Raw genomic sequence first — 27,004 nt, 5'->3', positions numbered from 1 at the left:
CAGGATCTTCATCCCCATGGTGCCTGTGTCCCCCAATATAGGACAAGAGAAAAAGATTTAACGGTAAGTACAAAAATCTCCCTTTGTGGTCCCACCTATATTTATGCATAATACGTTTCCCTGATTTTACATTTTCCTGGATTTTATATAATTTTTTTCTGGTCCCCTGAAAAACGTATAATGTGGGTTCTACTGTATACCAGTTTGGTAAGATTCTTTAATATGCCACTTAATATGATATAAACTATCTGTTGCTTAAATATTCATTTTGGGGGTAAAGTTTTCCTTTGTGAGTTGTAGCTCGACATCCCAGACAAAAATACTAAATATCAAATAAGTACAGGATGTTAATCTTCTGATATTAGGGGACCTCCTCTAAAGGAAACCGCTCAATATTCACTGGCATAGTTATTAAAAGGGTGCTAATAGATTTGATAGAAATTTGATAAATATCCCTATTAAATTAGGCAATCTACACCCACCTGGCCCCACTCCCTATACAAACAAACTCAGCCGACCAACTGCTGCCAAAACCCCACCACTTTTTGCAGCAGCTTAGCCCACTCTCCATGAATGTGGCTCCGGATGGGAGTCCTGCTAGTACAAGTACAAAAGAATCACCAGACACTCGACAGCAGGTGAAGTGGGGCGAACCCCTGCGTGTTTAATTCAAGTCTTGTGATGTAACATTTTAGGGGTGGACCCCTTCGTCAGACATGCAAAGTAGCGTGCACTCACCTCATAAATAGCCCTCATAATTAAGAACAATTACAACATGTTAACAATTCAGATTTCCTGATGCAAAGCACAACATGCTTGCCAAAAACAATAATTTACTAGTAACCACTTGTGTATTACATAATATGATAAAAGATAGCATTATGAATAAAAAAATTGTGAAAAGACATTATGAATAAAAAACTGTGGATAAAACCATCCTGTGATCCGCATATATGTGAAAGTGTCCAGTGCTTTCTTCTTTTACATTATCAGTTAATCCAACATGTTAATGCAAGATACAATATTGCCTAAAAACCAGTGATAATAAAGTTAAAAACATTTACACATATCAAAAAGAGTACAAAGTTTAAGAACAACAATACTAACAATAAAGGAAAAGGAACTACTTCACCCTGAGTGAAAACTTTCCCTGGTCTTAGTCTCATTCACTGAAGGGGATAAATGAAACATTGTAACTACAACGAATTAGGTACAGGAACATAATAGATACAAATAGAGATTTATAATACACAAAAGCCATAAATATCTTGTAAATTATATCCTTATAAACGGTGAGTAGTGATGTCATCAGTTATAAACGGTGAGTAGTGATGTAATTTCTGTCACATGACTCACTAAAATGTGTGTATTATAATAAATAAAGTACCCCCAGTTGTAAAATATGAGGATATTATAAGTTACCTCGGAGTTCCATGACCTGTATAAAAACACTCGGCCTTCGGCCTCGTGTTTTTATATGGTCATGAAGCTCCTCGGTAACTTATAATATCCTTATATTTTACAAGAGGGGGTACTTTATTCACTATATAAGTAACAATTCAAGTTAAACTCCTCGTTTAACCCTTGTGGCTGTTTTGCCTGTAGCAGCCATATACAGAAGCACTCCTTTTGTAATAGTCTCTGTTATTTTTCCTTGTGGTTGCTGCCACTTACTTTTTCTAAGATTTGCCATCTCAATTGACAAACCCTGTGTCCCTGTTGGTGAAAATGTCGTGCCAGAGTAGTTTCTTTTCTTTTTTTTCCTCTGACCCTGTTCTTTCCTCCTCTTTGGGGGGTACATGGTTGCGGATAACTGATTTGTGTTTGTTTAAATGTATTATTAGTGTTCACAAATGAATCCATAAATGAATTGGCACATGCCGGTGCTTTGCATCAGGAAATCTGAATTATTAACATGTTGTAATTGTTCTTAATTATGAGGGCTATTTCTGAGGCGTGTGCACGCTACTTTGCATGTCTGATGAAGGGGTCCGCCCTCAAATCATTACATCACAAGACTTGAATTAAACATGCAGGGGTTCGCCCCGCTTCACCTGCTGTCCAGTGTCTGGTGATTCTTTTGTTCTTATACATATTGGAGAGGTGCCGACCTCTCTTCTGGACACCAAGCTTAGAAATTGGAGAGGCTGGGGAATCAGGAATCTTTGTTGTAAGCTACAAGACCTGCCAGTACCCCACTGTTGGAGGCTTGGAACTGGGGGCCACCAAAAGTGTATGGTTTGCCTTGTGTAATACAAAACATAAGTTAGCGGAGAGTTAAAACTGAACACTTATGTGAGAGTTGGGGTCCCTGATCTTTGCAAAGGTGTAAAATTATGTATAAAAATAAACAAAACTATGGATTGAGAGGTATATATTTGGATCTATAGCTGTAATGGGACAGTTTGGCTGAAGACACTGTGTACAAAGCACCAATACAAAGTGACACTTGCATGTGGTCCAGGTTCCAGGTACTGAAATAATTCGGCTTTCTCTATTACTGTAATGATTGATGGAATGTTTAGAAGTGCAGGCATCTGCATCAAAGGAAAGTATTTAGTATTGTTGAAAAGGAGGAATAGTAGGGAGCCTATGCAGTATCTAGTAGAGTGAAGTGTAAGGGTCTGGCCACACAGGCAGATTCGGGGAGATTAGTCGCCAGGCGACAAATCTCTTATTCGTGGCGACTAATCTCCTCAATCTGCCTTCCGCCAGCTAAAATGTAAATTGCCTGGGGGCAGGCACATGGAGCGCTTTTGTTTTCCGAAGTCGCCCAAAGTTTCCTCGTGAGGCAATTACGGACAACTTCGGAAAACAAAGCGATCCGTGTGCCTGCTCCCAGGAGTTTAGTAAATAACCCCCTTAATGTCATGTAACAAAGGTGGGTGTGGTTATGACATGACCAACGTGGATTTTGCTTCTCTTCCAATAAATATGTCTGACGGGGGGGGATATTATGGGGTTTTTTTCCAATGAAGGTTCCCAGGTGACTGAGGGGCAGATTCATGAAGGATCAAGTTGTTTTTTTCAACATTAATTCATGTTTTCAAGGTTAATTTTTTGGTCAAAAATCCATTGTTCCAGTGAAAAAACACAACAAATTTTTCAAGTTTTTAAAAAACATAAAAAAAATCAAATTTTTCGAGATTTATTATAACCCTACCCTAAAAATAGCTAAAATGACAGAGGTCCCTTAAATCAGTTTTAAATAGTTTTCATGATGTTGAGTTTTTTCAGAGGGTATTGCCCGAAAGTTCAAGGTTTTTTCCGCCAAAAACTCGATCAATTAGAGTTTTTGGGTCGTCAACCCCCGACCTTGCTGATTCATATTTTTCCATTCAAGTTCTTAAAGGGATACTGTCATGGAAAAACAAGTTTTTTTTCTAAAACACATCAGTTAATAGTGCTGCTTCAGCAGAATTCTGCACTGACATTCATTTCTCAAAAGAGCAAACAGATTTTTTTATATTCAATTTTGAAATCAGACATGGGGTAAGATATATTGTCAGTTTCCCAGCTGCCCCAGCCATGTGACTTGTGCCTGCACTTTAGGATAGAACTACTTTCTGGCAGGCTGTTATTTCTCCTACTTAATGTAACTGGAGCAGTCTCAGTGGGAGCTGTTATCTGGTTACCTTCCCATTGTTCTGTTGTTAGGCTGCTGGGGGGAAAGCGAGGGGGTGATATCACTCCAACTTGCAGTACAGCAGTAAAGAGTGGCTGAAGTTCATCAGAGCACAAGTCACATGACTGGGGGCAGCTGGGAAATTGACAATATGCCTAGCCCCATGTCAGATTTCAAAGTTATAACTAAATGCAATTGTCACTGAAAGCAGCTTATATTGGCTACATTGCTTGTTCTGAGTGTAAGTAGCACAATAGCAGCTGATGAACAAACGTGGAGGAAACTGATGTTGTGCTACATTGTTTCACGAGTCACAACCAGGGAAAAGAAATAATAACTCATTCTGCTTTCCAGTGCAAATACAGTTACAAATGTATAAATGCTGCTTCCATTGCGCAATAAAAATGTTTTGGGGTAAGATTCCCTTTAAGCAGCTAAACTGGAGCAGAATAAGCAGCACAAAGTAGTCCCTTATCAACGAACCGCTATGGTAACATGGCACAATGGCAAAGCTACTTGTACCCTCAGAGCGAGTGTTCAGGCAGCTGAGCTAATTTCCCAGTCCCTTCTATCTTCTATCTACACACAGACACACGTGACGTTTCCTGCATGCCTTCTGCTTCACTTCCGCCAGGTTCTTGCAGGCAATCCCGTACTTCTGCTCGCTGTGTAATGTCCTGGTTCTTAACACCGGATCTTTTTTCTCGGCGGAGGTACAGCTACTATACAATTCTTATCTCCTGACACGCATGCTCACTCCTTCCCTGCGCTCTGCCGCATAACCAAGCGCTCCGGTTCGCAGCCGAACTCCATCTCCCAGAATGCTTTGCTTCAAGTCATTTCGCGCTTGCGCAGTACTTGGGTTGTTGTCAAGCGGTGGTTATGGAGATGGGAGAGAAGGAGCGGTGGAACGGGGGTCGGTTCTGTGTATCGCCTCTGGGACTCGGCTGCTGATATTTTGTGCAGCGATTAAAACTCAGGCCTTGCGACAGAAAGTCCGTCAGGCCTTAGGAGCGGTGAGGTTTGTTTTGTGCTGTGAATAATTCTGCTTGAACCGGGGGGATTATTGCGTGACCTGAAGGAGTTCCCGGCATTCGCCGCTTCCTGTCTCGTAGCGTCAAGGGCTTTAGAGTCCGGGTAAGTGATTTGGGCTGAGGGCGCGCACAGTTGCCTTTATGTCGGTTCCAGCAGGTTCCATGGGGCTGTGGGGCGTTACCTGCTGCTGCTGCTGCTGCCCATCACTTTTCATGCCTTAATACATAGCGAACAGTTCCCTTTGCCGGAACACTGGGCTCCTCCACTTCCACACAGGCCATTGATAGGGGAACTAGCGGTACATGAACATTCCATAGAAGCTTCATCATCACACAAATAACATGGTTTTTTTAAATGTCATCAATTAAAAATTCTAAACCATTTCTGAAATATTCGAATTCCTTTTCAGTCTCCTCAGCATCTGCCTCTTCATTGTTTCTTCATGCAGGAGTTGTGAGTGTGAGTGTGAAGGACATCTCAATCCAACATCTCTTATAGGAGGCTCCTTTTGTCTAGAACATGTGTTACAGCTCACACTATTTGTTTGAAGTGGAATTAGTGATTTGAATCAATTCTAATACATCTGATCACAAAGGGACCCCCCCTATAAGATCTATTGGATGTAACTGTCAGTGATTATCTGACACCCAACTGCTGCATGAAGAGAGAATGAAGAGAAACAGATGCTGAGAGAGGGATAGTGAGGATAAACTTTATTTCAGAAACGATCTAGAATTTTTAATTGTATTTACAAAGTTTCAGTACGATGAAGCTTACATTAAATTTTCGTGATAGTCCTTTAAGATCTTCATTCTCTTTATTTGTACGTGACAATGTTAAGATTGGAGAAACTTCTTCATTTTGATAAAACCTGAATACCCCTGTGTGTGTGTGTGTGTATATATATATCTATTAGGAATGCACAAAATCCACTATTTGGGATTTGACCGAACCCTTGGTGAAAGATTCGGCCGAATACCGAACAGAGTCAGGAAAGGAATCCTAATTTGCATGTGTAAATTAGGGGCAGGGAAGGAAATAACGTGACTTTTTGTCACAAAACAAGGAAGTAAAAAACTTCCCCTTCCCACCCCTAATTTGCATATGCAAATTAGGGTTCGGTATTCGGCCAAATCTTTCACAAAGGATTCGGGGGTTCGGCTGAATCCAAAAAAGTGGATTCGGTGCATTTCCCTACCCGCCCCTAATTTACAATGGATACACTGGGTGCTGTGGGGATTGCAAAGTTCTTAACCTCCTGGTCTTGCCTCAGGTTTGAACATGATTAATTATTTCCTCCATTCACTAAAGTTGGTTCTATAAAAAAATGAATATCATCTGATCCTTACAGTAGAAAAGGCCAGATGTAATTGTGAATATTGGTTGCAGGGCAGTTATCAAATGGAGTGGTATTACAAACAGATTATGTTTAATTAATTACCTGGTATGTTAGATTTGCATGCACTTGATTGCAGGTTGAACTGAAACATGTATTAGTGCAAGTAACTTTGTGAATAACATGTAAATGTATACAATTTTGCACCTGTGTAAATGACCTCCATTCTCTTAAACTGTGTGTGTGTATGTACCTACACATATGCATATGACTAACTCTAAATTTCCACCCTTTTTATTTGCAGGCAGTTTCTAGCAAAAACACAGACAAAAAGTCTCCAAAGAAGTTGGAAAAATGATGAAAAGGGTCTGATGGAATCTGATGAACAGGAACTCATAAACAAAACCGACAACACAGCGTCTAATGAAAGCAATGCTGGAAACGTTAATACATGTCCTTCTGCATCCCCCTTTTCTGATTTGAATGAGGTTTCACGTAATGGCTTAACAGATGACAGTGAGGATGGAGTAGGGTTTAGTCACAAAACGTCCCCTGAGCCCTCTAAAGTAAGAGAGGTTTATCTGAATGGCAGTCCATTTGTAGATGAAGACAGCAATCAACTGATGCCTCTGGGGCTCTTTTTTGAAAATGCAGATCTAATGCAGGTGAGTTTTCCTTGATGTCTATCAAACTTAATTTTATCATCCATCCTAATATATATTAATATTGCATTAGCACACTTGTGTAGTTATCTGTGGAGGTTCTGAGCATTATCAAATGTCATATGAACCACCAAGCTAATTGACAGGGTCATACGTGTGCAGTTCTACATAAACACACAGATTGACACACTTGATAAACGCACGCACTTGCACATCTTATCCCGAAAGAAGCTCACCTGCAAGTATGGCGTAGTACTGATGCTTTAAAGGGGTCGTTCACCTTTGAGTTAAAGGGGAAGAAAACCTAGTCGCGCAAACCCCCCACCCCCCCTCCCGTTTGTTGCTCCCTCCTCCCTCCCTGGCCTACCCATCCCGCTGGGCAAATGCCCCTAACTTGTTACTTACCCTTCTGCGCAGGTCCAGTCCAGGGAGTTCACCGACGACATGTTCTTCCACCCAATCTTCTTCCTGCTGTGAACAGCGCATGCGTAGTAGGATCAGTTCGCCGGCACGATCTACTGCGCATGCGCGTGACTTTTGGCGCATGCGCAGTAGATCCGTACCGGCGAAATGCTCCTACTGCGCATGCGCCAAAACGCAGTTCACAGCAGGAAGAAGATCGCGTGGAAGAAGATGTCGTCGGTGAACTCCCTGGACTGGACCTGCGCAGAAGGGTAAGTAACAAGTTAGGGGCATTTGCCCAGCGGGACGGGTAGGCCAGGGGGGAGGAGTCAGGGTGGGCAACAAACGGGAGGGGGGGTGGGGTGTTTGTGCCGACTAGGTTTCCTTCCCCTTTAACTTTTAGCATGATGTAGAGAGTGATATTCTGTGACAATTTGCAATTGGTATTCTTGTTTTATTATTTGTGGGTTTCTTTGGAGTTATTTAGCTTTTTATTTAGCAGCTCTCCTGTTTGCAATTTCAGCAATCTGGTTGCTATTGGCCAAATTTCCCTAGCAACCGTGCATTGATTTGAATAAGAGACTGCAATATGAATGGAGGTCTGAATAGAAAGATGAGGAATAAAAAGTATCAATAACAATAAATGTGTAGCCTTATGGAGCATTTGTTTTAGATGGGATGGAGTCAGTGACCCCCCCCCCATTTGAAAGCTGGAAAGAGTCAGAAGAAAAAGGCAAATAATTAAAAAAACTATAAGAAATAAATTGTGTTGTCCAATTGTCCATCCTATAGCATACTAAAAGTTAACTTCAAGGTGAAGAACAAGATAATCAGTGGCACTGCAAAAAGAAACCAGAAGATAGTAATAAGAAGTATATAGTGACAGAAGTGAGACTATGGTGAGTAGCAGAATGTATAAATGGGAAGAAAAGCAAAATGATTAAAACAAAAGGAGGCTGCAGAAGCTGGAGATTTAGAGAACCACAAGGTGAACCACAGGAAGAGGTAAGAGGTATAGAAATATGGGGGGAAAATGTAAACATGCATGAAGGAAAGGATATCTGGGATGAAAAATGATGTAAGAGAAGCACATAATAGAAATGCTGGAATTGCAAAGGGATAGTGGAGTGTAGGACAATTGGTCGGTACTCACCCAGACCTTTAGAACTCTCAAGTAGCAGGTGCACGTGCAAAGTTGTCCACTCCAACTGGCTTGAATACTTAAATGATACTGACACTAAAAATGTTCTACATTAATAGTTACCTATAGGTCACGTTGATCATTTTTTGCTGATAGTTCTGCTTAATTGTCACTTGAAGTTTCTAAACCTGACTGTTTTGCCAACCTGACTGTCCCTTCTTAACCTGTCAGTTTCTAATGCTAACGGACTCCTACGGCACAAATATAGCAGCCCCCTCATAGAGGAACAGGGTAGTAAGAAGGTAATGTAAAAGCACCAGGCAAATACTTTTAGGGCAAATTTATAAATAGTATTTAAAGACAATGTTATGATAGATAATAAAAATGGTTATTTTCTGATGTCCGTATCTCTTTAAGTAGTGAAATCACAGAACCATCCGAGTTTTGTAATATAAAAACTATTTATTGGAATCCTAGCTCAGATCTCAGACTAAACTGTTTTATCTGAGATCTGAGCCAGGATTCCAATAAAGGCTTTTTATATTGCAAAACTCGGATGGGTCCTGTGACTTCACTGCTTAAGGGATAGTGGAGAAAAGCAAATAAGACATAAGGAAACAAGAAAACAAAAGCAGAGAGCATGGAACAAAAAGAGGTTAGAAGTATTTTGCACTTCACATTTTATATACACCTGCAATGTATATGGATGTGGGCCTGTGCCCTGAGGCACTTGTGTAACTTAGCAACAGCCTTGTACACATATCCCAATGCTCATGCAAATAATGGTGGAACACATGCACACTAACCCTCTATGGAGGATTCTAATCTGCTCTATCATTGTGTGCTAAGCCATACATAATGCATGTACTGACTCAGTTTTAATATATGTAGAGAAGTGTTATTATATAATTTATTTAAATAACATAGGGCACTGCCTTTCCCGATAGTTATTTTAGATTAGTGTTTAATGTTCTCCTGCAAGCTGTGCTAACGGAAGGCATTCGAATTGTGCTGCTGTTCTTCCCACAGCCAACAGCCCCATGGTATATAAGATAGAGACTTCTGAGTAGTCCTCCTCTTGGTCCTAATCCTGAATTTAGACTTGATGCACACCTTAAGTGTAAGTTGTTTAGGGGCTTAGTTTGAAGTGGCTTAGGAAAGTTGGGTGTTAGAAGTAACACAGAAGGACGTTTTTAGTAAGAGTAAATTATTTTCCAACTTTAAATGAGGTCCAAATAAGATTTTATCTCCGACCTAAAAAGGTATTTCTGTAGAACCAACATGAAAGTAAACACAAAATGTCATTGTCCCTTGTATCTGGGGCTGGTTCTAGTATGTTCTAGAATGGCCAATTGGTCTTCATTATTTATTTTTAATAGTTTATTCATTATTTGCCTTTTTCTTCTGACTCTTTCCAGCTTTCAAAAGGGGGTCACTGACCACATCTAAAAACATATGCTCTGCAAGGCTACAATTGTATTGTTATTGCTATTTTTGTATATGGATTTTTATTATTCATCTATCTATTCAGGCCTCTCCTGTTCATATTCCAGTCTCTTATTCAAATCAATGCATGGTTGCTAAGGTTATTTGGACCCTAGTAAAACCCTAGCAACCAGATTCCGGGAAGAGAAAACTGGAAAGCTGCTGAATAAAAAGCTAAAAACTCAAAAACCACAAATAATAAAAAATCAAAACCAAATGCAAATTGTCTCAGAATATCACTCTCTCTATTCAAAAATGAACAACCCCTTTAAAGTTGGAAAATCCCCCGAAACTGGTGGCTCAAATGTATTGGTTTATTGTTACACAAGCCAGGCTATATTCCTCATAATTGGTGTTCTGCCACTTTTGACAATAAAACCAGGTATAATGTTAATGAATGAGTTGCTGTAATAGCAAACCAATAAGACTCCTTGTTTAAATTAAAAAAAAAAAAAAAAGCATGCAGTCCTAGCGGCTTCTGTAAATTCTGTTCTATGATGGCAAGTGAAGTTGGGGTTGGCACAGAGCCAAAAAAAAAAAAGCTAGAAGATGAGCCTGGCCAAAATGGACTTGAAAGAACACTGCATGACTGGATCCATTTTTGCCATGTCCTGCGAAGTTTTAAAATCCGTACACATACTAAGGGCTACTTTGGATTCCATATCCATTTAAATGCAATAATATATTATTATATATATTTTTTTAATATTTTTCCCAGTAGTCACTATTTCTTTCCACATTTCATGCACATTCATATGATTAAAATGTTTGTGGTTTCTGTTAGGACCTGCCACCTGCTGTGCCTTGTTGTGCTTCGATGAGCAGAAGAGAGTTCAGAAACCTGCATTTTAGAGCAAAGGAAGAGGAGGAAGATGATGATGACTATGCTGACGGCTTGGTTAATGAAGGAAATATTTAAATAAGGTATGGGTTTTGTTACATATTTTTGTTGGGCAGCTGGCACTGCAGGCACTTCTTATTCATGTAAATGGGATAGGTGTTTCCTATAGCTGCCACTGGTGTGTTGGTTGGGATCAACCTGAAACACACCTGAAATGAGTGGAAAGTGACTGCAGGGGTCCAGAGCATTTGACGTGATCACAGTGGTGCATTGGGCCACACATTTTTATTTATAGGTCACAAACAAAGATGTGAAAAACACTGCCCCTGATACATATACAGTATTAATTTGCAGTACACATGTGTTAGGATGACACACAAAGCACGTAGTTCAAAAGGAGGGGGGTCCTTGCTGCAGGGGGCTACTTGAAAGCCTCCATACTTGCTATAAATAAATCCAAAAAAACACTCCTTAAAAAAGTCAAAATGTATTCATAGCACTTAAAAAGAACAGGTTCTTTTTATAAGTCATATGAATACATGAAGTACCTTTTTTTTTTTATTGGATTTGCATATATTAATTTGAGCAGGACAGGGGAAGCAGGTGGGCTATTCTTGTTCACCTACCTTGGGGCTTGAGCTGAGATTTAATTGATGTATATACTGGACTGCAGGGCCAGACTTCCAATCTGTGAGTTCTGGCAGGCTGCTGTAAGATGCTGGAGACAGTCATTGTTTCTTGGGCAGGTGGAAAGCTGTATGAGCTTCTCTGTACTGGGAATTCCAGGGCATGTTCTGAATCCCAGTCTTGATTTGCTGGCCTGTAGCAAGAAAGGCAGCATTACTGTACTTTGTATGTACCAGATGTATTCACCAGATATGAAATCAAGCTGCCCATTAGCTGCCGACCTGCCAACTCCAGATTGAGTCGGTAGCTTATTGGCCTATGTATGAGCCATAACCGGTCTGCCCAGGACCCTTATTGTGATCTGACTGTTGGCCCAGAGGTAAGATGTTTGACTGATTTGGCTTCCCAAGTAGTAGGCCAAATTAGGTTGATCCAACACAAACACCCACTTGTTTGGCAACCTAACCAATCAAAGCAAATCATCTAATGCCTGGTTAACTTAATTGGTGTGAAAGTGCTTGTGAAATTGTGTTAAACCACACGTCAAACATATTAATGCAATTAAAATGATCATTTTCTTTTTCTGTTCTAGGATTCTGCAGAGCCAAGCTTGAATGTGTGTGTCCGGGGGAAACCAGAAGTATAAATATTATACTATAATAATATTATAGTACATTTCATTTCTTGTAGAGGCCCAAAGGGCACATGTAATTTATGTTGACAACACGCTTTGTGACCAAAATAAATATTGATTGTTCTGTACATGTTTGTTACGTTATTTTAATACTTGGCTCATAATCAAATTCTGAATGTAACCAACTTTAAAACATTCATTCAGGTTCTCTAGGATAGCAGCTGCCATATTAGCTTGGTGTGACATCAATTCCTGCCTGAGTCTCTCCCTGCTTGCTCTGAGTTCAGATTACAGCAGGGAGGGAGGGGGAGAGGAGCAAACTGAGCATGCTCAAGCCCAAGCCCTGGAGGTTTAAAGTTGAAAACAGGAAGTCTGATACAGAAGCCCATGTAAACACGATATAAGGAAAGAAATGCAGTGTTTCTTTTGACAGAGGACTCAGAGCAGCATTAATTTAAGGGTTTGCTAGTGTATTTATATAGACCTGTCTGATAAAGCTTATTTAGTTTTTACCTTTCCTTCTCCTTTAACTGATAGGTCTGCTGTATTCAGAGCAGATTCAAAAGTCTGCTTGTTTCGAAGTGATAAGCCTCGGTTGTGGACTATGCTTACTGCGCTTTGCATTTCCAAGTCCAGAAACCGATGGCTTTCCCCTTTGATATAGGGTTGCCTGCATTGGGCAGCACTTTATATAAGATGGAAGGGCAGGGGTGGCATGTAGGCTTACACTCACCTCCTAACTTGTGTGTCATTCAGACGTGAAAATTAAGAAGCGCGAGGAGGAGGAGCCTACTGCCTGCTCTGAGGCAAGCGGTAAGTACAGGGCTCTGCGGGCTCCTCCTGGCACAGCTTCTGGTACAGTAGTTATACGTAAAATATCACTAACAGCATATATGTAACGGGCAAAGATCTATACCATGTTGCAAAAAATCCACGGGTAGATTCATTTTAGATATTTGAAAAAGAAAAACACAAAAAGGAGAATGTAATTAAAGGGGTTGTTCACCTTCTGAGAACTTTTAGTATGATGTAGAGAGTGATATTCTGAGATAATTTGCCATTTGTTTTAATTTTTTATTATTTGTGGTTTTTGAGTTATTTAGCTTTTTATTCTACAGCTCTTCAATTTGCATTTTAAGCAATCTGGTTGCTAGGGTTCAAAATACCCTAGCAACCATGCATTGATTTGAATAGGCTAGAATATGAATAGGAGGGGCCTGAGTAGAAGAATTAGTAATAAAAAGTAGCAATAACAATACATTTGTAGCCTTACAGACCATTTGCTTTTTAGAAGGGGTCAGCGACGCCCATTTGAAAGCTGCAAAGTGTCTAAAGAAAAAGGCAAATAACTATAAAAAAAATAATGAAAACCAATTAAAAAGTTAATTCGAATTGGCCGTTCTATAACATAAAAAAAGTTACCTTAAAGGTGAACTACTCCTTTGATGAGCTTTTCTGGCTTCATGATGGTTTTATAGAGAGGCACTTTGCAGCATTAACCTAGAAATTTGTTATTTTTTTCCATGGTCAACTATCAGCCATATGTGCTAAATTCAAGAGCAACTGGAAAAATTTGCCTCTGAATTAAAAGGAAAAAATTTTGTCAATGTGCATTTGATGAAATTAAAACCATAAATATAGTGTGCTATTTCTGTATGTATTCAAGGCCAGACTTCACTCAATTGTTGTGGGATAGGAATTCATTAAATACTCCCAAGCAGTTACTGTCTTGTGTTTCTGCTTATAAATATATAAAGCCCAGTACCTATTGTAATGTAGGTGACCCTGCATTTTGTCACCTGTGTCACCTACAGCATGCCAATGGCACCCAGCACAAAAGGACATCGGCCTTCAGCCCTGTGCCGTTATATGGTCATTGAACTCCTTGGTGACTTATAAATATCCCGTTTTACTATAGGGGAGTAGATGATTCCCTATATAAACAATGTATCACCACCAAGGCACCTTCTTTTAAAAGACAGCTCAAAAGTTTCATGACCAGTATAAAACCACTCGGTCGGCTGAGGCATAATTTCGGGGACTCTTCCTGTATTTTTGGCACACGACAGCAGATCTGTCTCATACTGCAAAAATGAATGTCAGGGAATTGAAATGTTGTTTTTATTTATAATACATACAAATATTATTTCATAATAAAGCACCATTTTTTGTGTTATTTTCCTTTCAGAAACTCGCAGCTTTAATTGAGCACTTTGCACTAGATCGACTAGTGACAATGATCAAGGTAAAATTCGTAATTCGATGAACTGCTTTAAATTAGGGATGCACCGAATCCACTATTTTGAACCCCCGAATCCTTCAAGAAAGCTTTGGCAGAATACTGAACCGAATCCTAATTTACATCTACAAATTAGGAATGGGACAAAAAGTCACTCGATTTCCTTCCCATTCCCTAATTTGCATATGCAAATTAAGATTCGGTTTGGCCTGGCAGAAGGATTCGGCTGAATCCGAATCCTGCTGAAAGAGGCCGATACCTAGATTTGGTGCATCCCTAATGTTTCCATAGTAGACAGAAATTAATATTTTTTATAAATAAATATTTAAATATTTTGAATCATTTAAAAAACACAATTAATAATTGAACAGGGTCGGCCTGGGACACAGAGAAAAAACCCGACGGACCCCGGTTCTTGTGGGCCCCGTCGGCCCAGACCCGCTCTCTGGATCATCAGCAACCAAAAAAAAATGCACATTAAAAAACCTGCTCATGTGCATAAAAAGAAACCGTCAGACCCTGTATTTGAATACCAATCCAGCTTACACTGTTACAATAAGGTTGTAGTTATGGTAGTGTGGCAAAATACATAAAAGGAACAACCTTGTGATGTGCATTTAAATGAAAGAAGTGCATTTAAATGAAAGCATAGTATGAAAAATAAAATTTAGACTTTTGTTTGCTAAATACATAACATGAATTTATTAACATGATTAAATCTAAGGCCAAAAAGCTCTTTGCACTGATATCCAGTTGTGTCAAGATGCGCTATGCTGCCCCAGTTCAATAAAATACATTTAAACACTAAAAAATGACAGGACTGTTTTGCAATTTCAGGTACAAGACAACACTGCGTTCCCTATGCTCATATACATTATATATAATAATGGGGCAGTCTTTGTAATATATTAATTGTACCATTTCTTATACAAATAATACACAATAATATACATGTTGTAATGGTATCATTCCCTATATTGAGAATGGCTACTGAATAAACAGGCTCTCATCATGGCAACAAAACCCACTGCACTTTATTCTTCAACTTAATTGAATTTAACTGAACTCAGCAACCATGATTTAACTTGCTGTTATAACTGCCCTGCCTGGGCTGCATGCGTGATGTCACAATGCTCTGAATCTCACAGCTGTTCAAACAAACAGTTGTCATTATGATGTCATAATGGACAAAGTCAAGGTGTACAGCTGCAGCCCAGAGATTTCTCATTCTTGATCAGGAGACTGAGGTGAGTAGATCTCTGTATATTTGGGAGAAAACTTTATTAAAAATAACCGTTTTACTGGTACAGTGGGAGCTTTCAGACTACTAGTGGTATCATGAATATGGTAGAATTTTAATTAATTGACTAAAATGGAGTCTGTGGGTGATAGCCTTGCTGTATTATGGAGCATTCTCAAAAACAGGTTTCTGGGTAATGGATCCCATAGCTGTAAATGTATATATACGCACACACTCACAGACATATATACAGTATATATATATATATATATATATATATATATATATATATATATATATATATCACAGTCCAGTGTGTATCCTCATTCCAAGGCAAACTCTATTGTGGCCTATATAGCCGGGGTGCATGGTTAAAATATATATAACCTTCAATTCAAGAAAACCGGCACTCCCATGTAAAAATTCTCAATCATTTATTCCGTTGTACCATTATCCAACGTCCTTGTTAGGACCTTTCTCAAGGATGATACAAAAATACATTGACCAATCTTAAATAGTCTAACACATTCAAATTCTCCAATGGGTGCTTGTTATCCAAACCTGTTAATGAAGTGATTTAACCCTTGTGACCATCTTCATATATGTGACATAAAAATAATTTTTACCCAGATAGTGTTATCATCATGAACACTCATCGCATATACATCATAAATACCATAAATTAGTGTATAAAAACGTGTAAAAAAATTTACAAAACATTTTGTGATATCAAACAGTGTATAATTTTGTGTACTTGTAAAATTCATTTTGTCCACAAGATGTCACCGGTGTGTTTGATAAGCTCGTGTTACAGTGCTCAATTAAAATCCATATGTTACTAAAGTGTCCTAAAAGGAAAAGAGAAACAAAGTTGTAGCTAAATTGTATCCATAATTTATAAAACATTTCCTTTCACTGTAAAAGCCACAGAATAAATAGAAAGTTTGTAAAAGAACTACCAAACTCTATTTATCCATTTAGATCAACTCTACAACTTACAACTTGATCTGCCCATTCATACCTTTTGGTGAGACGCAATTGAGTTCATAAATCCAAAAGGCTTCCCTTTTCAAAAGCGCTTTTCCTACATCACCACCTCCTGGATGCATTTGTATCTGCTCTATCGGCAGGTATCTAAAGGAGGAGGCACTATGTTTGGCCTCCGCCCAATGCTTGGCCACCGGCTGTTGGGCTTTGTCCTGTTTCAGGTCGTCTTTATTCTTATTTTTGACTCTCTCTGGGTCTAACGCTGCCCTAATACTCGCTCGATGCCTATCCTTTCCTTTAGCTGCCTCACCTTCTTGCCACAGTACAATAAACCACAAGGGCATTTGATTATATATACCACTAGTGTGGAGGTGGGGGCTGTTTGGGCCTCATATATATATATATATATATATATATATATATATATATATGGATATTACATAGAACAAAGTATTGGGATTACTAAACTGTTTCTTTACTAAATGGTTTTCTTTTTTTCTCTCCACAGAAGAATATTTTATCGTATCAAAACAACAAAAAAAAATCTAACATCTAACAAAAAAACAACTAACATCAAAATGTGGAAAACTATTTTCAAATGTTTTTGTTTTCGCAAGGTAAGGACGTTGTTTTTTCTACTATAACATGACATATTTCATTTAGTGAATAACTTCATGGGGGAGAAACTTGTCCTCAAACTCTGTTACTGGATTATCTCTGAACATTGTTCTGTTTGTGACAGTTGCTAATACTATAACTAGTGATGAGCGAATTTGCGCCGTTTCGCTTCGCCGGAAAATTGGCGAAACGGCACCGGCGTCTTTTTGACGCTGGCCTCCGTTTTTTCCCGACGCTGCGAACTTTTTTTTTTGACGCCGGCGAATTTTTGCGGGCGTTTTGCATTTTTCAATTATTCACTGGCGGCGAATAGCGCAAATTCGCCTCAAATTCGTGCCTGGCAAATAAATTCGCCCATCACTACTAATAACATGATGATGAGATAGAGACAGACTGACTGCTCCTCAATATATCTGTATTGTGCTACAGTCACTAGTGCTGTTTCCATTCATTTTTGTTATATGATTTGGCTTTAGTATAGGGGATACAATACGTTATACTTGTGTTTGCACCAACTATGTCATTTACAGGGATGGGCGAATTTTTTCGCCTTGTTTCGCCACGGAAATTATGCCCATAGACTTGCATGGTGGGAAAAAAACAAATGACGCCCATAGACTGTAATGGGAGTCGTGACATTTCGCCGGAGGCAAATTTTTGGCGAAACTAAACGGGTCAAATTCGCCCATCCCTAGTCATTTAATACCAAATCAGTCACTACAGATTACTGACCCAATAATCAAATCCTTATTACCATATTTAGATTGCTGATAACTCCCAATATCTTGTGATTTGAATTCAGCTTCACCAAATCCAAAAACTGAAATTGTATTTAATATGTGCTTTTATTACAATCAAATACATTTATGTGTTTTCTATTAACTAAGGGAAGTTGGATTTATATCATTTATATAATTATAGTTTTCCTATTTGCTCATTTCTTTTTTTGTAATAATTCTTTTTTGTCTTCTTAGAAAAGAAAAGTTAATCATCCAACCAAAGAATCTGTTGTGGTAAGTGATGAAAAATTGGACAACATTAAAAGAAGTGACACAATTTTCCTATTAGTACTATCAAAACCAGATTATTTCCTTGCCTATAGATTTATACCTTGATGAAGCTGCACCATCAATTCTTACTGGTCCAAAAGAAAAACACTGGGTAAACTGGATTTAGCCCGTTTATTCACAATTGGCAACATTTCCCAATTATTTCTCATCTGAATAATAATGTCCATGACTTGATAAACATGGGCACCTTCCTTACTTTTAATGTCATTTAATAGTGACATTCAGCTACAGAATAATCCATTACCATTTCCATAGATGGCACATTTCATAACGGCATGGACTTTATTGTTAAAACCGTTTTCTTTGTTGATGAAACCTCATTCTCTCCTGTCAAAAGGAAAATACATTGATTTTACATTATTATCAAAATAAATCCCTATACTGACCGTGCATTTATTTAGACATTATTATTATATCATATTTACTCATATTAGTTATATCTAATTAAAAGCATATTTTTCCAAAACAAGCCACACTCCTTTAGTCATAACTAAGCATATATGATAGGCCTTTAATTGCATAAAGTAACACCACCATTTTTTCGCTCAACTGTTTTTATATGTGGTGCTTACTATTATTAGTATCATTACCAAAGTTCATTTTTCTGATTAGATTCCTGGGTCTGCCCCCTCCCCAGCCAAGTTCCAAGCCTTTTCTAGTGGGCCCAGCTCCAAAAGTTTAACCACATTTTGACATGAGAGCTGTTAGCTCAGTGCTCCCCATTGGAACATCACAATATTCCTAGAGGAGAACACTGATCTAACAGTCTCATATCATTGCTCTTAACCAGGATAACCTGGTGATACTCTGCAGGAAAGCAGAAAAGAAGTGGTATAAAGCCATGGGGCTGACCTCGGCATAGTTGATTGGGCAAAATGGTTACTATTAATGGAAACAGAAGAATTTACCATTTAATATGAGGTTTTTTGAACAGCTAACTATAACTAATGAACTCCAAATATGTGATATAAATAAGACTAGCATCTATGTTTGGATCATTAATACTTTGGGGGTTATTTACTAAACTCCGAATGCAATACCCCAAAGTTTACAGAGTTTTCAGGAGAAAATTTCAGAAAAATCTTAAAATTAGTGAAAATCTGACTTTTTACCGCAAAGCAAATTTTCGGGTAAATGTAAAAATAAATAAGCATAAAAAAACCTGAGCGGACTTTGATAAATAACCCCCTTATACCCTTGCCCCCCAACACATACCAGAGATGTGTGGCTCTAATCTACTTTCCTCTCTTAATCATGTACAACCTGTTGGCAATGCCACTTGTCAAGTAAGTTGTACAGAAACATAAAATTGATTGATTTTATGAAGTTGAGTGAATTTGCTTTACACAAAGAACCTGCTAGATATTGAACAACACATTATAAGAAGTTCATCAACTAACTAACTTTATTCCTTTTAGGAGTTAAAACCAGAGGAAGAACTGGAGCCGGCCACAACCATCTGCCAGGTGGCTCCAGAAACCCCTGATATTGACATCTGTCAGGTAAGAAAAAATGATATGGTTGTAATATAAAAAATATTTTAAAGGAATATTAAACCCATATTCACTCTGGGGAGCAAATTTGTTAGGCACCACCAACTTTGGCACTGGTGAGCAGGCCCGGACTAGCAATCTGTGGGTTCTGGCAAATGCCAGAGGGGCTGCTATGAGTTACCATAGCAAGTCAGTATTTAGTGGGCTGGTGGGGGCTGTTTGGGCCTCTGTGTAACTGAAATGCCAGGGCTTATTTTAATTCTCAGTCCGGATCTGCTGGTGAGCCTGTCCCACCTCCCATTCTGAATTGCCTGCAAGTGCAATTTGCTTATGGCCTCATATAGAGGGGTTTGGGTGTTGCAGTTCTTCTTTATTCAAGTGGGTTCAGTTCACATATCTACAAATTCTATCTCCTCTAAACAGGAGACAACGCAGAAATCAGGCAATGACACCTGCCAGCCTGAACTCGAAAACCAGCAAGAGAGTGCTGAAGTAAGCGAGGAAAACCAGCAAGAGAGTGCTGAAGTTAACCAGGAAAACCAGCAAGAGAGTGCTGAAATAAACGAGGAAAACCAGCAAGAGAGTGCTGAAATAAATGAGGAAAACCAGCAAGAGAGTGCTGAAGTAAACCAGGAAAACCAGCAAGAGAGTGCTGAAGTAAACCAGGAAAACCAGCCAGAGAGTGCTGAAGTAAACCAGGAAAACCAGCAAGAGAGTGCTGAAATAAATGAGGAAAACCAGCAAGAGAGTGCTGAAGTAAACCAGGAAAACCAGCAAGAGAGTGCTGAAGTAAACCAGGAAAACCAGCAAGAGAGTGCTGAAGTAAACAAGGAAAACCAGCAAGAGAGTGCTGAAGTAAACAAGGAAAACCAGCAAGAGAGTGCTGAAATAAACCAGGAAAACCAGCAAGAGAGGACTGAAGTAAACAAGGAAAACCAGCAAGAGAACGCTGAAACAAACGAGGAAGTCATCGATGAGGTATGAGCAGAAAGATCTAATTAAACCTTTATATTAATTTATTAATGATATCTCCCGAAACACATATGGACTTGTGCCTTGTGAATCGGATAAAAGCAATATTTTCACACCAAGACTTGTAGGATAAAAATCCCACATTCAAAATAAAAACACAGGGCATGTATTACACAATGCATTAACATTATCTCACCCCTACGGGGTAGGGTCCTCCATCCTTTTGTCTCCTTGTCACTGAGCATTTCATTTGTATTGTAATTATATTTTATATTTATGTGAATTGTATTTCTAATACTGCACTTACTGTCACTTATTATTGCAGTGACCACTTGTTTGTTACTACTAATTTATTGTTTTGCTGTACAGTGCTTTGCCCTCAAGGAGTGGTATACAAATAAAAATATACATACATACATACATCTCATATATAAGGTTTGTTTCAGAATATGTATTTATTCATTAAGCTGAATTGATACAATTATGTTTTTTAAAAAAGGACACAGCCAAACATAACAATCATTCACCCTGCACCACAACTCTGCTTTCTTTACTTATTTATGGACATGAAGTTTGGGTGTTGCAGTTCTTTTTTAAAATCAAGGGTTCAGATCAGTCATCTAAAAATACATTTTCTTTGTCCTAAATAGGAGATAGCAAAGGAATCAGGCACCAACACCTGCCAGCCTGAAATCTCCAAAATCTCTGAGGAGCAAGTGGGCGACAACAACCAGGTAAGTCTTAAAGCCTTTAAAAGGGTTTGAGCAGAATTATTTAATTAAATCTTTCATTAGTCTATATTTAAATGGTCTGCTCTTCTGTTTAATGAGCTGCTGCTCAGAGACTGATGTAGCTGCTTGTAATTTGAATTTAGACATGTCTAAATGGCTTCTCAAAACCAATCACCAGTTAACTGAGAAGTCTTCTATTTTTAAAAGAAAAACAAAGCTCTTCTCAAAGCTAAGTATAGTTCAGCACGAACCCTGATTAATGAAATGATCTCGAATAAATTCGAGACCAGAAAAATGTGCAGTTTTCTTTTTTTCAAAATTTTTCTCAAGTTTTTACTGAAAGCTACCCTTGAAAACTCAATTTTTTTGGGAAAAACACAACTCGATCTTTAATAATGTACCCCCATAATGTCCGTTGAAGCACCTGCACTCCAGGGTTCAGTTTGTCTAACAAAAAAAGTTCTCTCTTTGAACCAAGATGTACCAGTAAATATAAACCATAGTATACTTTATATGTGTGAGCCTAGCTATGTTACTGAACATATTGACAACCCCTCTCCAGTAAATATACCTTTCCTTTTCCTTCAAATTATAATTTTAGCAGCTCCCCAAAAATAGTTGATCTAAAAAAATGTTTTTTGTCTTCCCCAGGCATATCAACATCTACTTGCAACTAAATACCCGGTAAGCAGCTGTAGAACTGTATTTTGGAACACTAAGTGACGCAAAAGCTCTACTTTAATGGTTTGACTTAAATATTCCAGTCCTCAGCCTTCTCCCCTAATACACTAGTTCCCAGTTCCCCCTACACCCCCTGTGCTTCTTTCATGTTGGAAAGGTTATTTGTCCAACTGCCTTAAATTCAGTTTTGTATTTATCATGTTTTTTTTATACAATGCTATTTTTTTAGAAGCCACGGAGTTATGTACAAGTCCTGGAGCCCATCGGAGAGGACAGCTACGGTGTCATTTATAATGTAAGATATTTCAGTTAGTAGGTAATTTTTGTCATATTTTGGGTGATTCTGTAAATACAGCCAATTAGTTGTACCCTCTAGATTTTGTCCCTTCTTTGTTTTCTTGTGCTTCTGAAGCTGCCAATAAACCTTCCCATATCCACACAATATATGCGTTTGCTTTTCCATAATGTTCCAAACAGTAATGATCACAGAGATTCTTTTGCTTCTTTTGTTGTAGGGATGGCACCGTAAAGAACAAAAGGAGGTGGCAGTTACCATCATGAAAGATGAAGAGGTAATGTGTCTTGATATGATTACTATAATTAAGGACTAATAAGCTTTTTTGTAACACCTACATTATATTTGTAGTAGTAGGGTAAGTTGCTAAGCTAATAACTATGTAACTGTAAAAATAAGTGAATACCATTTGAGAAATGTATGGGATTAAAGAAATAAAAGAACTGAGAGAGTTAATCATATTATGCAATTCTCGTGTAGGGATATTACAATGTTGATGTTTTTTTAGAACTACAAGTTAGGTCGGGGTATTTAAAATAGTCATTTTATTGTATTGACTTTACTTTTTTTTTTTTTAAACTAGAAGCAGAAAGAAGTCCTCAATGAACTAAAGGTTCTAGAAACCATTTCTGGCCATGGAAACATTATTGGCTATTACGGGGCATATTTCCAACCTGCCTCTGTAAAAATGCCAGAATATGAGGGACTGTGGATTTCAATGGAGCGTTACAGTGGAACATCGATAAAACAGCTCTTTAACAGCAACATATCCCACTCCTTGAAAGAGGGCTGGATTGCTTACACCTGCAAGGAGGTATTAAAGGTATGTCTCAAGTGAAACTCCTTGGTACTGTTCTGGATAAATCTAATTCATTAAACGGCAAGAAAAATATTTATATTTTCACTTTTCCTTTATTCAGGGCCTGTGCCACCTTGATAAGCACAAGGTGATTCATCATGACTTAAGGCCAAACAACATCATGATAACATCTGATGCAGAAGTGAAGATCAGTAAGTGATACCAAAAACCTGAACAAACGGATATTTATTTCTATCGTCATGGTGGGTTGCATTTATAAATGAAAATTAAAATTCCTGCTTTTGTTATACAATTTCAGGTGATGTCAGCTATGCCACCATTGGTGAAAGCAGTAATAGTACTGCAGGTGCTCTTCCATACATGTCACCAGAAGTACTGGCCAACACTGACTATAAGGTCATAGAATACACCTCTAAGGTATTGTGATGTCTTTTCTCTCGTTTTATATATAATGTATGTAACTTGTACAAGGTGCACTGTGTGGACTTTTTCACTCACTTCACATACCCCTCTCATAAAAGTGAATACAAAGCTGTAATATGGTTTCTGTGATATGAGAGGGGGAATCTGAAGTGAAGGAGAGAACTGCAGGGCACAGGAATGTTAGAAACCAACTCCACTTGACTCTTTATGGGATTTTCCAACTCTGTGTGACACACTCAGCCTGGGGTGTTTGGGGTCATTTTTTAAAGATCGCATCACTTCAATACTTGGAATTTTACATCCTCTGATTTTACATTTCACATGTGGTCCCACCAATATATAATGCATAATGAATTTTCCTAATTTTCCAACACATAATATGGGGGTTCTACTATATTTTCTTACAAAATAGAATTATTGTGAGGTTGCAGATGCATTGATAACAAAAGAATCTGAATGATCTGTAATTGTTTTTTTTTCATGTGCCCTATGTATATTCTTTTCTAATAGTTGCCTTTTCTTCCATATTTCAATATGTAGGCTGATGTATGGTCACTGGGAATCTCCGCCCTTGAAATGGCAGAAGGATACTACCGTAAGTAAACCCCAGTGTGTGTGCTATAGTGCATAAAGAACTGTTTGTAAAAAAGTTAGAGGACATTTAGGTGTCACGCTTTAACATGGGATATTATTAAATATTGAAAACTATGGGGCTGGTTAGTAAGGGGCTGATTTACTAAAATTTGAATTTGCCAGTTCCAATACCGTTATTTTGTCAGTATGCTGGCAATCAAGAAACAAATATACAATTAAGTTATTTAGATTTTTTCAAGATTTGTTGTTTTTCAAGAAATGTTATGATTGTCAATCATATTCTCATCTTGTATTTTCTTCCAACCTAGCATTCAGCAGATTTCCCAGCCATGCACGCATCAAAAGAATAATGCATGGTCCTGCTCCAGTATTGCTATGGGACTCATGGTGAGTGATTTCCACTGAAACAGGAAGAGAGGGTGAGGTGGAGAGGGTGGGGAATGAAAAGGAAATGAGGACAGGGTAGGGATATTGATAATGTGGTAAAGGGGTGTACAAATGAGAGAGTCAAGGAAACATTTGGGGAAATAGGCAAGGGAGAAGTTATGGCAAGGGGGGGGCATTGGGAATTGGGGTGAAGTAACGATGGGGAAGAGATAAATGGGAAAGAAGTGAGGGTGAAGATAAAGTGTTCTATGTGTAGCTCTTGAATGCTCAGGTGCAGGAGCTCATGCTTAGCTTAAGATCTTGGGGTTATTATCTGGCAGCCAATACAAGCCAGGCCAAGATGTTGGCAAACCCAGAGACATCATATTATGGTAGAAGGTAAATGTACTCTAATAATTTAGGGTTAGTAAGTAAGCAAAATAGACCCCCCTAATCAAGCAGAGCAGTTGAACCATTAGAAGGGAAGGGTCTCACTGTCTATTACCTTCTTGAACAGCTTTTGTCTTGTTATGCTTTGTCTGTGTTGTTTATTAGGCACAGAGTAACATGATCAAGATCACAATGTTTAACAAAAGGACTTTCCATAAAATAGAAGCTTATGGGGTATATAGGGCATATGGGAATTTAGCTCTGGGACTTTAGTTATTATACAACATGAACAATTATAATTTTGCATCTGTTTCTTTTTTCCAGGAGTGACAACTTCCATGATTTTATAAAGAAATGCCTCCAGAAAAATCCAGATTGGAGGCCATCTGCAGAGCAGCTACTGTCACACCCCTTCGTTCGTAACATCTGGAATGAAAGGGGTGTGAAAAGTAATATCAAGTGGCACCTGCAGAGAGGTAAGGGAACTGTTAATTCTCATTATAGTTCACTTGATGTATAGACCATATCCATCTACTGCTCTTATTCATACAATATTCTCTGGCTTTCATAATTATACTATAATTCTGTAACTAAAGCGCCCATAATAAAGGGTGAGATTGTATTAGGGCAGAGGTCACTGAACTAGACCAAATCTATGAGAAAGATAAACATGATGAAATGGGAGAAAATGTTATTATTAGTTGTAGTAGTTATAGTTGACCTTTAAATTAGCAGCAAAGGGAATGAGATATAAATAATAGTAAATAAATATTTGAAAAAATAACAAATTTCAGAATTATACACACACCATCTCCATGGCTAACACTGAGCAATCTCTCCTTAGAAATGAAGCACTGAAGTAAGAAAACATCATGGCAGCCATCGGGGGAGGGACGGGGGCACATGTGCAGGGGCCCTATGTCATCTTTGGGCCCCGCAGAAAAACTTGGTCCCGATGGCAGCTAGAAGATTGACAACAGCGATTCACAAGATTGACATCATTATGATATTTTAAATAATAAACATCTTAAAAATACATTGGCCCCTGGTGTATTTTTTTAATAGGGAGACATTGCTAATAACCTCCAAGCCCACTCATATCCATCTTCCTTTTAATATTAGTTCTAATGACCTGGACAAAATCCCATAAATATGTGCTTGTTTTATCCATCCTGGTCCTGCTGGTAATTCCTGTGTTCTATTAATGGGTTCCATCAATATCTTTTCTTGCAGCAAGTGAGATCTCTAGTGCCATTTTTAACATGGTGCAGTGTGCCAGGGTAAATGTCTGCAATATTGTATTCCCTCTAGCGCTCCAGAAGAGCTGTTCATTTCAATATAGATCTTAATAATAATAAATCATAATAATAATAAATAATAATAGTAAGAAATAGTAACATAATAGATGAGGTTGACAAAAGTACATTGAATTCAACCTTTTATTTAAAAAAACCCCAATTGAAGCCTCTCCAATTTACCTTGATGGAAAGTAGGCCCAGTCAACTTTGTACTAAGAGTTCATTTTAGGAACTTATTTTCTCACTTTCCCACCCAACCCCTTCTTGAAGTTTTCTAATGTATCTGCCAGTAGAACTGATTCAGGGAGAAAAATCCACAACTCTTCCTGTAATAAAAATATTTTTTGCAGCCTAAGATGAAACCTCCTTATTTAAATAGATGTCCTCATTCTTAGCATGTCATAGAGGATTGCCTCTTTTTGAACCCTGAGGGGTTAAAATCTTTGAAATGGGTGTTCTTTAAAAATGGTGTAGGGACCCATAGGTTTAATTGCCCCCGTGGCTTCAATTCCCAGTGCCTCATTTCCTTGTTGCTGGGTTAAAACCCATGTACCATTTCTACTTATTTTGCATACCAAGTTCATTGGCCCTTAGGTTGATGACCATTTCTTGCATTACTGTAAAATAGGGATTTGCAAGGGGTGGCCCTTCCTCTTTGCCTGCAGCAGTTAATCTGGTGGATGTCCATTGAGCCTGGAGTCAACAAGGCCCCAGAAGTGTTAGGCCCTGAAGGGACAACCCCTTTAAAGAAGTCGGGGAACAGGGACCCTGAGAACAAGGTTAGCTAGTGTGCAGGATAGCCACTGTTGTAGCACTCTCTAGAAGCAGGGAGTCAGTGAGTTTAGTTATCAAGAGCAGCTTCAAGCTTTACCAAGTAGGATAGATGGGAGTAGGTCTCCCGTAGGCTCTGCTTGCTTGTAGTGAAGGTAAAGTACTGACAAGGGAAACAGGGTGTATTTCTATCCCTGTTCAACGTCTATTGTAGGGATCCAGACCACA

The 27,004-nt window shown here is 38.5% G+C and overlaps 2 protein-coding genes across 3 annotated transcripts; both read left to right on the top strand.

The window, feature by feature from the left end:
* The first annotated feature begins 3,754 nt into the window (after nucleotides 1-3,754).
* On the top strand, nucleotides 3,755-11,916 carry LOC121395588 (UPF0688 protein C1orf174 homolog). 2 transcript variants are annotated; one of them, XM_041569403.1, is made up of 4 exons: nucleotides 3,755-4,338; nucleotides 6,301-6,661; nucleotides 10,471-10,610; nucleotides 11,747-11,916. In XM_041569403.1, the coding sequence occupies exons 1-3, from the start codon at nucleotides 4,235-4,237 to the stop codon at nucleotides 10,603-10,605; spliced, it is 600 nt and encodes a 199-aa protein (XP_041425337.1). In that variant the 5' UTR covers nucleotides 3,755-4,234; the 3' UTR covers nucleotides 10,606-10,610; nucleotides 11,747-11,916. The 2 variants fall into 2 exon arrangements, with proteins under 2 accessions (XP_041425337.1, XP_041425338.1); XM_041569404.1 differs by lacking the exon at nucleotides 3,755-4,338 and adding an exon at nucleotides 5,813-5,933.
* Nucleotides 11,917-19,162: 7,246 nt separating this feature from the next.
* LOC121395489 (traf2 and NCK-interacting protein kinase-like) lies at nucleotides 19,163-25,723 on the top strand. Its single transcript, XM_041569057.1, has 15 exons — nucleotides 19,163-19,228; nucleotides 19,361-19,444; nucleotides 19,859-20,018; nucleotides 20,346-20,413; nucleotides 21,058-21,141; nucleotides 21,790-21,822; nucleotides 22,049-22,114; nucleotides 22,335-22,391; nucleotides 22,698-22,937; nucleotides 23,035-23,125; nucleotides 23,233-23,351; nucleotides 23,898-23,952; nucleotides 24,260-24,338; nucleotides 25,032-25,183; nucleotides 25,552-25,723. The coding sequence occupies exons 1-15, from the start codon at nucleotides 19,163-19,165 to the stop codon at nucleotides 25,563-25,565; spliced, it is 1,368 nt and encodes a 455-aa protein (XP_041424991.1). The 3' UTR covers nucleotides 25,566-25,723.
* Nucleotides 25,724-27,004: the final 1,281 nt, after the last annotated feature.

The sequence above is a fragment of the Xenopus laevis genome, chromosome 7L (assembly GCF_017654675.1).
Source record: "Xenopus laevis strain J_2021 chromosome 7L, Xenopus_laevis_v10.1, whole genome shotgun sequence".
Lineage (NCBI taxonomy): Eukaryota > Metazoa > Chordata > Amphibia > Anura > Pipidae > Xenopus > Xenopus laevis.
The sequence above is the reverse complement of the archived record's forward strand: the minus strand, read 5'-3'. Positions and strand labels throughout refer to the sequence as shown.